Source organism: Ostrea edulis, chromosome 6 (assembly GCF_947568905.1).
Source record: "Ostrea edulis chromosome 6, xbOstEdul1.1, whole genome shotgun sequence".
Classification (NCBI taxonomy): domain Eukaryota; kingdom Metazoa; phylum Mollusca; class Bivalvia; order Ostreida; family Ostreidae; genus Ostrea; species Ostrea edulis.
Genome location: NC_079169.1, coordinates 68,461,509 through 68,476,055, shown reverse-complemented (window position 1 = coordinate 68,476,055; position 14,547 = coordinate 68,461,509). Strand labels below are relative to the sequence as shown.

Genomic DNA, 14,547 nt, shown 5'->3' with positions numbered 1-14,547 from the left:
TGCATCTTGCAATGTTGATAAAAGGCAGGGTGTGACGAAATGTGACGTCAGGTCTATGTGTTGACATACGTCACAATAACAACTGTGACAGAGGCTAGGAGTTCGTTTTATGCAACAAAATAGAAGCAATGTAAACAAAGGGTGATATAGTAAATGAATATAAATATAAGAAATGGACATCACTTTTGAGCTGTTCATGGTCAATATGAACAGATTAGGATTTGAGGCAAATTCTCTGTGAATCTGTAGCGCAATGCACAGAATTTGCCTCAAATCCAAATCCGTTCATACTGACCATGAACAGCTCAAAAGTGATGTGTTATATATATATATATATATATATATATATATATATATATATATATAATTGATTGTATCTTTGTACAGTGAGTGCTTTCGAACATCTGGTTGTTCCTGGTGTACCTCTACAATGAGTGGCAGTAAGGTGGGCAAATATTACTGCGACTTAAAGGAATCCTGTCCATCCAAACAGTGTGTAACACAGAGTAAGAACTCCATATATGCAATATTTCTTCTACCACCTGTCATTTCTTCAAACACTATCTCTGCAGTATAAGACTACGAAATATAGAACTCGTCTAATCTGGATATTGTTTAGACCAAAATATTTTTTAAACCCTATAAAAATGTGTTTCGAACTTTGCATTTTATCATAATAAATGTAGCCTTTTCCTGGATGTTGCCTACTCGGAAGGCTTTTATGATGTCAATCATATTCGAATTACATACATTGTACATGGTATATCACAGAAATACTTGTCAGCCATCTATATATATACGGATTGTCGCGTTTGGGGGAAAGCAATGCTATTTGTTATAATGATACTAAAACTTGTAATATATTCATTACCCACACATGCTTAACTGAACAAGAACCACTAAAAACTTATACAATATCCACACATACTTGCGATTAGCTGAACAAGAAACACTAAAAACTTACACAATATCCACACATACTTGCGATTAGCTGAACAAGAAACATTAAAAACTTACACAATATCCACACATACTTGCGATTAGCTGAGTAAAAACACTAAAAACTTACACAATATCCACACATACTTGTGATTAGCTGAGTAAGAAACATTAAAACGTATGCACATTCTCCACACATACGTGGCTGTACAAGAAACACCAAAACCTATACACATTATCATCTCATACTTGGCTGAATAAGAAACATTAATTCTCGAGAGTTGGGCAAACACGGACCCTGTACACACTAGAGCTGGAATTAGGTACATACCTGTAGTAAGGATCCCCTGTTGACCTGTCTCACCAACCATGAGCCTTATATATTGATCAGCTATATGTAGAAGTACTTTTCCATGTCGTCTTATCATTGTTCTAAATCCCTTTGCAAACATCTTCTTAGGTTGCACATCGAAGTGCTGTGGATCTGAGTGTGGAACTGTTTCCAGTCAATCAAATGTAGGAGAGATTGCTGCTGGTGTAACAGGTGGCACACTTGTCGTTGTATTGGTCATCATTGGTATCATCGTATTCGTTGTATACAAACGACGACGACAGGACCAAGATGATACCTATTTAGACCCAACACATGATATCGGGAAAAAGGAGCCCTCCAGAGACTCAGAACACTATGTCTACCCCACAGATTATCACATGACGAATCTCGGCGCAACTACGGAGGAGGGACAGAGCAATGGATATTTAGAAGCAACGCTTGATGCCGCGACAAATGAGCCCTCCAGCCATTCATTTCAATATGACTACCCACGGGTTAACACATGACGAATCTCGTGCAAGTACGGAAAAGGATCTGCACAATAGATATTGATGAAGAATAAATTGAAATTTGATCAATCTATTGACAATTGATACAGTAACTATCTTGCATCAATCATGATTGCAAACGTTTAGGGAAACGAACATAACGTAACATTTGTATGAAGTCCCTGTTTTGTTTATACATGTATTTAAGAAACGAATTTTTTTTAAATACATGAGGCATGAAATCCACTTGGGCGTATACCTACAAGCGAACTGTGAAAACTTTTTCAAACCTCTGTTCTACACATGCGAAATCGTTGACGAAAACTGCCCTCTGTCTTTTCAAACTTCCTACGTCACGCTGTTTTCAAAGCATCATAATCCAACGCTTTGTCCTGTGACAGCAGAGCGTGCACACCCAGCGCAGCATCTCTAGGAAAATCACTCGGTTCAACCGCAGTAAAATGAACCAACGATACCAACAATTAGATTGTCAAATTTTCAGAACGACCCGTCCCTTCTTCGGGACAAACTAAAAGAGTGAAATGTTCCAAAAAAGCTATAAATAGAACTACACTTAACTAACAAACGTATTTACTCAGCAAATCACATGTTGGGCTTGTTATTTTATATTTCCTCGGGAGCGAATTAGAACATGTGCTAAACATATTACTTGTAACATGTAAACACTTTCAATGTAAATGCGTTTGTAAATTTGGTGTAGTTTTAGTGCTAGCCTTTTAGTATACCTTTAGCCATCTCATGTAAAACTCTTTGTTTGTCATGAAGAGGGGACGGGTCGCAGAGCAAACGGTGACTGTACGGTGTGTGAACACTTAACTCAACTTGGTGAACGGTAAGCGAATGCAGAATGCGAACGGATCGCTAAGTAAACGGTACACAAACGGTGACTGCACCGTGAACGCAAGATGAACGATATATTTGGAATATCTCGAATGTTTTCCTTACATCGTGTGTATTTTACATTAGTATTTAGGTAAGAAAAAAGATATTTGTATTTAAGCAGTGAATACATTTTGTAATGGCGATCTGACCAGACTAAATCACTCGTTGTATATAGCTATTTTGTGAACACTTTCCAGAACAAGTAGATAAATAAAGATGCATGCAATGTCGTGAGAAATATGAAACATCTGCGCAACTTTGTACCGGTACATGTATTTTGTATAATTATGTATATATGTTTTCTGAGGTATACGTTTATTCAAAAACGGATTAACATTTCCAGCATGAAGAAAAAAAAATAGGGTACAATAATGAAACAGCAGTTAATCCCTTGCATTGCAGATACACAATTTACGCGTCTCCGATCGAGTAATACTATAATATGGAAGATTTATTTAATGTCTAAAATTAAGGGTTATAACATTCAACTAATACGGAAAAATCAACAAATAAGAAAGAAAACTTCTTCCTATAAAATATTATGATAAACATTATATTCATTTTAGATTTAAGGACTTAATTGTATTGAATTTTTGCGACAGTTTTGATATTTAATCAAGTTACCGCATTCGTTTGATTTTGTACCATTGTCATTTTATAGTTGTGTAAAAAGTCATAAAATCATAATAAAGTTGAGATAACAAAAGCTTATACAGTTATTTGTTTTACAATTAATTAGAAATTGTTAACTTTTGGAAAACAGTGCCGATTGTTATCACTTGTGTATGTGACAGTTACATTGCATGAATGTTATAAAAATGTTGCATTTTATTCTGTTCCATACTTTGGTAAATATAAAGAGAGGAAATACTCAGCTTTAATAAAAACTTTACACAATTTGACACATCTGTTTTCTTTAGAATCTCTATATAATGTATTGGCCATCATGAGGTTCACAGTTTGCCCCCATGCATCATCAATGTTTTAGAAAGATGTTTATTAATCTCTATATAATGTATTGGTCATCATGAGGTTGACAATTTGCCCCCATGTATCATATTGTTTTAGAAAGACGTTTATTACATTGACTTGCCAAAGAATATGTGCATTGAATTTTGGGTCCAACCTTTTTGAAAAAAAAAATTATTCGGTTGTTGACTCGGTAATAAAAGGAAAAGGTTTATATTTTTGAATAACTTTTCTCTGGTTTCTTTTTCTGTTGTGTTTCTGTAGAATTTATAAATGGAAAAACGGTAAAATTCGGATTAATGATTTGGTGCAAGTTCTAATGTGTTGGCTTACACGGGTAGACTGTTATTTACAGCTACAAGTTCTCGGATCTGTTGTCGGTGAACGGTCTGCGGTGTCTAAAAGTGTCTCCTGTCTAAACGATGCAATTTTCTCTGCATCCGGCGCAAGTAATTGGATAATTAAGATTCAAAGTAACACAAGTCATTGATGTTTTCACCGTAAATTTACATCCGGTTTTTTTAAGAGAACTTCCGACCCTTGTGTTCTGTACGGGCAAGTAGCGCATCTTGGTTTCTTGCATTTAGTGATATGAGTTTCTTCAATATTACTTGTGAAAGAGACTTTGGTCAATATGAATTTTTGATGATTCGGAATTTCTCTAAAACTTTTTTCATGTCTTAGTCGGCTTCTAAGATAGGGGATTATTTTAAATTATTTGAAAAACTTTCGGTTTTTTAGGGTTATGTGTTGAAAGGTATGATATTACACAATTAACAGATTTATTTTCCACCGTAAGGAAGTCCTTTCTTTCATGTGACTTTGATTGTTAAATCCATTTTCAATTAATTCCTTAGGATAACGTCTCTGTAGGAGTAGTTTTAATTCCGCGAGACGAATGTCCAGAATTTCTGTGCTCTATATTATCGTGCAAAGACGTTTAGCTCAATATGGAATTATGGGATATATTATTTTTTCGTTGGATTTAAAGAATGAATTTATTATTTTTTCGTTGAATGAAGGTATACCACGAGAAGAGACGGAAAACTGCATCATTACGCGTAGTGCATGATGCAAAAGTTTTCCGTCCTTTTTTTTTCGTGGTATACCTCAATCCAACGAAAAAATAATGAATTTATTCCTTATCATTTAATATTTTAAAACATTGAGTTTATATAAACTGATGTTTATTCTTATCTAGCATATTTATGGTATCTTGTGCTTTCATGTTTGATAGGTACAGCTTTTAATGTTTTATTTATTTTCTATGTAGTGTGTGTATAACATTCTCTTGTAAGGTATATATACATTGTAAAGCACCTTTGAGCGTACATAGTGTATGAAAAGGATGCTATATAAATATGGTATTATTATTATTATTATTATTATAAAACCTGATATGATTTGAGTTGAATTAACGATTTTCTCTTGGACCACATGCTATGTCATATCGAGATGGGCATAGTAATTTGTGAATACACAACTTTAAAAACTTCAACTAAACCCGGATTCCACGAACTGTTGTTTACTGTTGAGCAAACGGGTTTCTTGTGGACTGAATAATGCAGTTTTAAAAGGATAAGTTTGATATAAGTCCTGTTGAGAGAAAATTACTGGAATTTGGTTGAGTGGAACTGGAATTAAGTGCAAGGTTCGATGTCGGTACTAATGGCAAGCATGGGACACGTGCATGATCATGATGTGGGATGTGAGGTTCTCATGAGGGTTGTCACGGCTTGCAGGTGGACAAGTGAGTGTTACAGAAGGTTTTTCGAGTTTTACCAGTGAAGTCCTAAGGCATCACAGCTGTTGTAAAGTCGTACGGAAGCCTCGTTTCGATGTCCACTCATAAACATATTATTCCGGAGTTCGAAACCATATCATTAAGGGCCACGATATTGCAGTATCTCTGAGGCAGTGTGGGGTGTATCTGGTATTTGGGTTTGTGACATGAAGTAAGTTGTCGCAAGGTGCAAACTGGACTATGACTATTGTCATCCCCGGTTGAATACATTTGACTCTCAGCCCGGAATTGCAGAATCAGACTGTGTTATTTGTGGTGGTGGTGGGGGGGGGGGGGGGGTTCGGGGGTCCTCAAATAGCCATTGTTTATTTCATTTTGTATAATTAATCATTATTTATATTTGATATTTGTTTGGGGTTTTTTTAATAAATTTATATAGATTGATAGAATTGTTTTTTTCTTTTCAAGATTTCGTATCTATAAATAGATCTATGAAGATGAAGCATCCATAGGAATTCCGAACATTCCAAAAGAAAGTAGTTCCGACATTTATTTTTGTTGGACGAGATATTCAAATAATTTTTCAACCAATGAAAAAGGGTGTAACATGTAAAATTAAATGATAGAGGTATAGCACGAAAAAAAGATGGAAACCTGCTTTATTGTGCGTCGTTTGAAATGTATTTCAGTCTATCAGTGCGAAAGATGTAAACACACACCCCCTTTTACCTTAATTGTTTTTCAAACATGCAATATATAGCGGTATATAATCCATTGTAACCGAAACAAGATATCATACACTGAAGATAGAGTAGTATACCGTTTGTTTGAATTCTACATCCAATTATTTTCTTAAAGACAATACAGAAACTTATATAAGGCAACATACTGACAATTCAAAGATTTTGAAATCATGTATAGAAAATAAAATAATCTAAGGTCGTAAATTTGTATATAAGTTACATACACATTCGATTTGAGATTTCCTGCCTGATTTCTTTCATCTGAATTTTTCAATGATTTTGACAAAGTCTTTTAGCTTTCTTTTAATTAAACAAAGCTGGTAAAAATATTATGCAATTAGATCAACAAATTATTTGTGTTCAAACAGACTTTGGAGTACAAATGTATACGCCAGTAACAGTTGAAAGCAAAACATTACATATTGCTACTGCTCTCAGCATCAGAATAAAGACAGCATTAGAGAAATGATATTGAATTAATCATATCATACTAGTATACAAAGCTATTACGAAGAAAAGAATCATGAATATACTCAGTAGGACTAAAACTAGATAAGATACACATTGTATAATCTGCTTCTGAACAGAGATATGATAACAAAAAGGAATGAAACGAGAATCAGTTCAGTAAAGGAAACTTATAGATTTATCCGCGGCCATGTCTACCCGGTAAATGTTCGACAAACCTCCTCCAAAGCGATAAAGGAATGTTTGCTGGGAACCTGGAGTGCTGAGACACACTGCTACTCCGTAAGACTGGGAATGCCGACATTTGGAATCCCCTGCCCGGATTTCGAGCATTGGTCTTTAAGGTAACTACAGCAAAATTTCCCTCTGATACCAAAGTTTTGCTTTTCAGCTGAGAACCACAATACCTGAAAATAATCAAAGGTTTAATATAAGGTAAATAAACAAATGTTTTGATATAGATGGTTGAAAAGTTTATAAAATCTACACTAAAGATTCCGGAATATTTTGAAATGCACATCGAAGGTTTCTTCATGCAACTATGAAGTTTGATATTATAGGTACTAAAGGCAACATTCCCACATAGTGCAGCAATTTACATTTATAAGAGCCTATCTCTATTTACAAGTATATGTGGTCATCTGTATTTATCTGCTTATCTTTATCAATCTGTGTCATCTATACATGTATCTATTTGTATTTATCCACACCTCATTTTTATCTATTTGTATTTATCCACACCTCATTTTTATCTATTTGTATTTATCCACACCTCATTTTTATCTATTTGTATTTATCCACACCTCATTTTTATCTATTTGTATTTATCCACACCTCATTTTTATCTATTTGTATTATCTTTATTTGTAGTTATCTGTAGCTATCTGTATCTATCTCTATTTATCTGTGGTTATCTGTATTTATATGTAGTTATTCGTATATATCTGAAGCTATCTATATTTATCTGTAGCTATTTATATTTAACTAGCTATTTGTATTTATCTGTAGTTTTTTTTTATATGTATCTGAAGTTATCTGTATATATCTGTAGCTATGTGTATGTATCTGTAGCTATTTATATTTATCTGTAGCTATCTGTATTTAACTGTAGCTATTTGTATTTAACTGTAGCTATTTATATCTATCTGTAGCTATCAGCATTTATTTGAAGCTATCTTTATCTGTAGGGATCTGTATTTAATTGTAGCTATTTGTATGTATTTATAGCTATCTGTATTTACTGTAGCTATCTGTATTTATATGTAGCTATTTGTATTTATCAACATGTCATATCTATCCAACTAGTCAGAAAAATATAATAGATTTTCAGTTGTTTGCACCGGTTAAATTTCTGGACTGACGAGAAAGAACAGGGAGTTCAGATTTAATAGTGTCATATGGGGATCAAATCTGCTGATAGTGTTTTTATCTTTTTCAGAAGTATTTAAAGTATTTTTATGAAACATGAAATACTGTCACAGAATCAATTAGGTAAGTTATAAATGAATATGTACCTTTTCCCTGGAATAGACACGTCAGGATTAAGTTGAACCTCCACGTAATCGTTCTCACAGTTATTTGTAAACTCCAGAAGGAAGTCTTTAAATGTTAGCTCAATTCGCTGATCCCCGGTGATCTATTAATAATTGAAATGAAACACGAATAGAATGTAGAACTTACAACATCACATTTGCAATGACTTCATAATGTATGAAAAATTAATAGATGAGCATCCCAGAGGTGTGATAAAGTATTACTCCCACAAGGAATACAAAATTAAAGAGTTGAACAAACACAGACCCCTGGATATACCAGATATGACATCGGGTGTCTAGGGGGAGTAAGCATCCCCTATCGACCGATCACACCAGCCATGAGCCCTATATCTTAATAAGGTAAACGGAGCAATCTGTAGTCAAAGTCATTGTGCATACATTGTAAATATGGGAAGTTGACGAAAAAGAAGCTGAAGTCAACTAGTTTCTCATGCTGGGGTTCCTCATTAACAATATATTCGTGGTGTATTATTATGAGGTCTTTCAACAGTCTGTTGGAATCCCCATGGACACGAATGGTGATTCTTTGTTAGCTGACTTGTTTTATATACTTATGAAGCAGAGTTTATTCAAAATTTTCTACATGAGAAGAAAAATATCTTGTTGTGGCCTTCACTTCGACATTTAGATATATCGACGACGTTTTATCTATTAACAATAATCACTTCATTCATATTTTCATTCGATATATCCCTCTCAACTCAAAATAAAACACACCACAGTCCTCCAAATCTGCTTCATACTTTGATATTTTATTGAAAAGGAATATTAACGGCAAACTAACAACTTAATTTTATGACAGACGGGATGATTTCAGGTTTGTTCATCATGAACCCCAGATAGCAATATTCCATTATATGGTGTTTATATCTCTCAACTAATTCAATACGCAAGAGCTTGTTTTGCGTATGATCGGTTTTTAAATCGAGGCAGGCTACTGACAAGCAAGTTAGCGTTACAGGGGGTTTGAACAGTCTCGTTTAAAGTCAGCAGTTCGCAAATTCTATGGTCGTTATAACGATCTAGTTTGTAAATACATTGTACAACCTATCTTTGGGTCAAATGTTGTCTGACGTGTTTCATACAGATTGTTAGACCGTTCTTGATACACTGATTTTGACTACAGATTACGCAGTTTACTTGATAAAATTATTCCTGGCTCACGGCGCGTGTGGGCGGTTGACAGAGTGTGCTTACTCCTCCTAGGCACCCAATCCCACCTTTCGTATATCCAGGAGTCCGTATATGCTCAACTCTATTTTGTATTCCTTATACCATCTTCACACTCAAGGATTTTTCTTACGAGTTCTTACGGATCCCCGATTCGTAGTCAATCGCAAGCATTCGTAAATCACTCGTCGGTATCCGTTAATAATTCGTCACAACTCGCACACACTCGTAAAGATCCTTGAAAGTAGCGGCAAATTTTTTGACATGTCAAAAAAAAATTCACGATTGTTCTCGGACTTTATTTTCCGTAAATAACCCGTAAAAAACTTGTAACAATCCGTAAGTATCGTAAACTGATCGCAAGAACACGTGAACTGCTCGTAAGAATCCGTAAAACACTCGTAAAAAGGTTTTCTTACGAATATTTGCGGTTAGTTTACAATATGTTACGGATAGTTTACGAGTTGTTTTTGGATTATTACGAATGCCTAAGTGATATTTACGATTTCATTCACGTCGGGCTACAATCGCTTTACGGATTGTTCAGAGTCATTACGAGCGCTTTACGTATAGACACGATTACTTTACGAGTACATACTTAAACTTTACGATTAATACCACCTTCACACTCACGGGTTTTTCGTACGAGTCCTTACGGATCTCCAACTCGTAGTCAATCGCAAGCATTCATAAATCACTCGTCGGTATCCGTGTCTGAATCGTAACAATCCGTGTACTTTTACGAATTTGTGGAATACGTAAGGATCCGTAAGAAAAATCCGTGAATGTGAAGGTACCATATTAGTGGAGTTATGTGATTGATCACTGTTTGTTATCTTCACACTTCATATGATGTTAGTTTACCGTTGATATACATGTTCATTAAAGTATCCAAATATAAAGCAGATATTGAAATTCTGTGATCTCTTGTATTTCGAGTTTACTGGGATATATCAATCCGACATATGTATGAAAATGAGTATTGTGTTGATATATGTAATAGAGATAAATCATGGTGGAATTATTTAAATGTCGAGGCTACACAAAGAGAGTTTTTTCTCATGTAGAAGTTTTTAAATAAATTCTGCCTCATAAGAATACAACTCTGGTCAGGCAATAATGAAGTACTTTTTGTGCCCATAGGTATTCCAACAGGCTTGATCACCAAAGATTGCGTACATTTGTCAATGAGTAACTACCGTATCTTTTTTAATATCTAGGTATTTGTGAGTAGATTCGGAGTTGTGTTTAACAAAGTGATGTTTCGGATGACTGAACACAAGATATGAATATTTCCGGGGTCCATTTGTATTGAAGAAACTGCTGTCTATGATGTTAAAATGTCTAGTATTTAATTCATCGTGAGGAATGGTCGTGTAAAGTGTTGAAAATTCGTACGTTTTGATGCTGCTGATTTGCGAAAAGTTTATGTACTGGCCATATTGAAATCACTTCAGTTTCATCAGATGGGATACATATTACAGGATGCAATCTTTAAGTGTGTGGTATTACAAGACTCCATAAAATCAACTAGTTTTGCAATTTGACTTCCTTAGACATTAAATTGTTTATATTATTTAATGCTAAGCAATGTTAATGATACCGATACTGATTGATCGATTAAATATGTGAATATTAAATAAATTCACAACGTCTTTGATGGGAAATGTGTTTCATGTTAAATGCAATGTTTAAATTGTTTTACGTATTTGATAAATGTTTAAATGTTAATTGCATTGTAAGTTTTACAATAAGAAGGGAGTTTTCTTTCTTTTCTTTTTGATGAAAAACTCGATAAATGAAATCATTTCATAAATATAAGTAGTATAGAAATCTCAGAAAACTACTCACCGTAAAAACATATTGACATGTGATCTCTGACGGGTAAACATCGGGGTAATTCGGTGTCATTACGTCAACATTTTGATACCGCAAGGAAAATTTCCCACCACAAGATGGGTCTATGATAAAAAAAAAAATATATATATATATATAAGGAAACAAAATTTAAAAATGGAACGGTGAAATATGTAAAACGCGTCTTATAAATAGTATGTCAGTTTTCCAGAATTTGTCATTGTTTTAGCCAAACATCCACTGTCCACAATGATACTCATATCATACGTAGTGTTCGGGAAACGGCTTTAGTGAAGCTAAATGACACAATATGGAAATGCGCCGTTACTCTTATTTCCTCAATTATGATACCCCATTCTGTATACGCTTTTTCAACATTGAAAAAAGTTTAATTAATGAGACAGGTGCGGCTGAATGTTTAATTACCGTTCATGAAGAAAACACCCAACTCAATTCATCAATAGTACTCGATTTCGTATGTTGTAATTCGTTAATCTAACAATATATCATTGTACTCGTTACTCGTTACCTTACACACTTTTTTTTTAAACCTGCAGTTTTTTCTACGAAATCAGTTGTACTGTCTCATACCAGGAACCATAGAGTTCATACATAACGTATAGATAGATGAAATAATTTGTACATAATCCGTAATCATCACAGCGTGACATACACACAAGACAAAGCAGGAGAGTACAAATAACACAAAGAATAAAATACAAATTTTACATCAATGAATTAAATCAAACACAACGATAAAATTTATAATAATAATAGCGAGGATAATCTCATAAATCGAATGATCAATGAATTAATTTTCTGCTCTTACATCTGAACGTTTATTCCGATGAACAAGTTTGAAAGCGGGGGGGGGGGGGATAAATGTATATTTCTTGAAGTACATTTTTCTAACGTTTATAAAACTTGGGACAAACCAGTATTTAAGAAAATGCTTGTCTTCAACGACCTGTGATAAAGAACATTAATTTACAAACTTATAAAATCGCATACGTTCAATGAAAGGTGAAGATAACGAACAGTGATCAATCTAATAACTCCTATAAGCAATAAAGGAACATATATCGAGCGACAAGTATCCTCGGGGACAGACTGTCCGACAGCAGAGATACAAGCTCGATAGATTAAATGAAATGTGTTGCTGATGAGAAGATAAACTATATCCACTGATATATTGTGCATATACATGTATATTGGTTTTGTAAAATATAGTTAAAGATCAAAGCCATCATTTTAATATTTCTACAAAATACTCTTGAGATTAATTTCAAAATTTCTACGAGCTTCTTGTATAAACATTTGGTTTAACCTCTGTTTTTACTTCACATAAAAATTGGTTCTCATTTAAATACATATAATATAAATTACTTTTTTACAACAAAATACGTATCGAAAACCTAAAGAATTTATCAGCTCTTTTATATCTGACAACCAACAAGGGAAAATATTTGAATTACATCCAACATTTCGTGATGTGTATTACTTAAAATACAACAATTGCTATAAATTTTCATGTTAACCAATATTTCAACATTCTCTATTTTCTGTCTAATGCAATGGCTTCCACCATCATAGAAACAATGCATTTAGCACCTTAGATCATATCACAAGACTCAGCTTACCAAACGGTGCCATGCACAAAACGCCATTTTCCGGTTGCAGATCACATCCAGTGCTAATTATATGAGTCCCGTTAAAGACGGCACAGGGCGAGTCTTCCTTGTTTGATATCCTGTGGGATTAAATTCTACAGTCAAAATTTTCATAGCCTTCATATCATTACAATTCATAATTCTACAATTCTTCCAACTGTGATACTTCCAGGGACTGACACTAATTTTAATACCAACCTGTCCCTTCGGACAAGTTAACATGAAATTTAGGTTGTCCGAATGGAAAATGTACTTGTCCGAAACTTGTCGCTTTTCACGATCTTTTACCCCACTAAAATACTTTGCCAACAATAATTGTTGGGCCATGTCTGCTGTCAGACGGTCTTCAACTTATAAACTAATAAAGATTATGATGTAGAAATGATGCCCGATCTGAATGACACTCATTTCTGGCATCAAGCTGACATGTCATTTCTTACGTCGTAATATGTTTTATTTAAGACTATAATGGATCAAATAATCAGAGAATATTCCCCTTAAATTCTTTTTAATAAATTATTATTTGATAACCTATTGATAATTTTTCATTTTGGACATGTTTTTCGTAAAAATTATTGAATTTTAACTTCGGAAAAAGTGTTCTATATCTGTTTGTTCACTTCCAAGAATCACGCGACAATAGAGACATCTGATTGGCGCGATTAAAATACACCGTGAAGCTGATTGGTCGATATTAATGAACAATCTAAATTTAGATCAGGGAAAACCAGAAAAACGCCATATTGATTATCAGATTATTTCTATCGACGAGATGTACTTCAAAAACTTTAAGGACTCTTTTCACGTAGAATTTATTAAAATTTCACGGATACCCTTCATTTATTTTTGGTTGTCCCATCGGACAGGTAAACTACAGAACTTAGTTGTCCGACCACCGTTTTAAGTTGTCCCGGACAATCGGACAGCCGTTAGTGTCAGTCCCTGTACTTCACATATGTATATATATGTTGTTAAAATTAGCAAGGTGCGTGTTTGATTAAGTGTAGATACTAGCAAGGTTCGGAACGAACCACTGGGTGTGTTGCAGTACACTTCCATCCGTCCAGGTATATCTTTCGGAAGTCATGTTGTACTTCAGTCCCAGCCAGAATGTTTTGGTACTACTTAGATCTCTGTCCTCCAGAACTAATTCACCCATCACGTTCTATTTACACGAAAGAACAAAATTAGACAACAGAAATGACACAAGTGTTGTATGTTCTCATATTGCTTTTACAATATGCATGGAATATATCAAATGATCATTTCTTCCTGACTGTGCGTCTACTAGAAAAGGAAATTCTCTTACATCAGAAAACGAAAGAATGCATAGATATCTACGTGTACAACATCATTCATAAAAGTATTAAATCCTTTGTGAATGTAAGAAAATTTGAGAGTCCAGAGGTTATCCACAAAAAGGGGAAATTGTTATCATGTAATTATTGAGAGAGAGAAATTCATTATCAAGTGACACGATTTCGTAATTAGTTGTACATGGAAAACGGAAAATAACGAACAGTGATCAATCTCATATTTCCTATAAAGAATACAAAATTAAAAGAACGGCAAAACACGGACCCCTGGACATACAGAGGTGGAATCAGGTGTTTAGGAGAAGTAATCTCCCTGTTGACCAGTTACGCCCGCTGTATCTATATCTTGATCTGGTAAACAGAGTAATTCGTAGTCAAATATAGTATTTT

General features: G+C 34.2%; 2 protein-coding genes across 2 annotated transcripts in view; one reads left to right on the top strand and one right to left on the bottom strand.

Moving 5' to 3' along the window:
- Positions 1 to 3,566, top strand: part of LOC125646422 (VWFA and cache domain-containing protein 1-like) — a 31,500-nt gene extending 27,934 nt beyond the window's left edge. The window contains exons 23-24 of the mRNA XM_048872686.2: positions 388 to 506; positions 1,400 to 3,566. Of these exons, the coding sequence (XP_048728643.2) occupies positions 388 to 506; positions 1,400 to 1,779 (499 nt within the window). The 3' untranslated portion in view covers positions 1,780 to 3,566. The remainder of the gene's footprint in view (positions 1 to 387; positions 507 to 1,399) is intronic.
- A 2,844-nt stretch (positions 3,567 to 6,410) lies between these two features.
- Positions 6,411 to 14,547, bottom strand: part of LOC125646431 (tolloid-like protein 2) — a 34,458-nt gene continuing 26,321 nt past the window's right edge. Inside the window, exons 12-16 of the mRNA XM_048872703.2 lie at positions 13,873 to 14,006; positions 12,812 to 12,921; positions 11,166 to 11,275; positions 8,103 to 8,224; positions 6,411 to 6,995 (exon numbers count right to left, since the gene is read on the bottom strand). Of these exons, the coding sequence (XP_048728660.2) occupies positions 6,767 to 6,995; positions 8,103 to 8,224; positions 11,166 to 11,275; positions 12,812 to 12,921; positions 13,873 to 14,006 (705 nt within the window). The 3' untranslated portion in view covers positions 6,411 to 6,766. The remainder of the gene's footprint in view (positions 6,996 to 8,102; positions 8,225 to 11,165; positions 11,276 to 12,811; positions 12,922 to 13,872; positions 14,007 to 14,547) is intronic.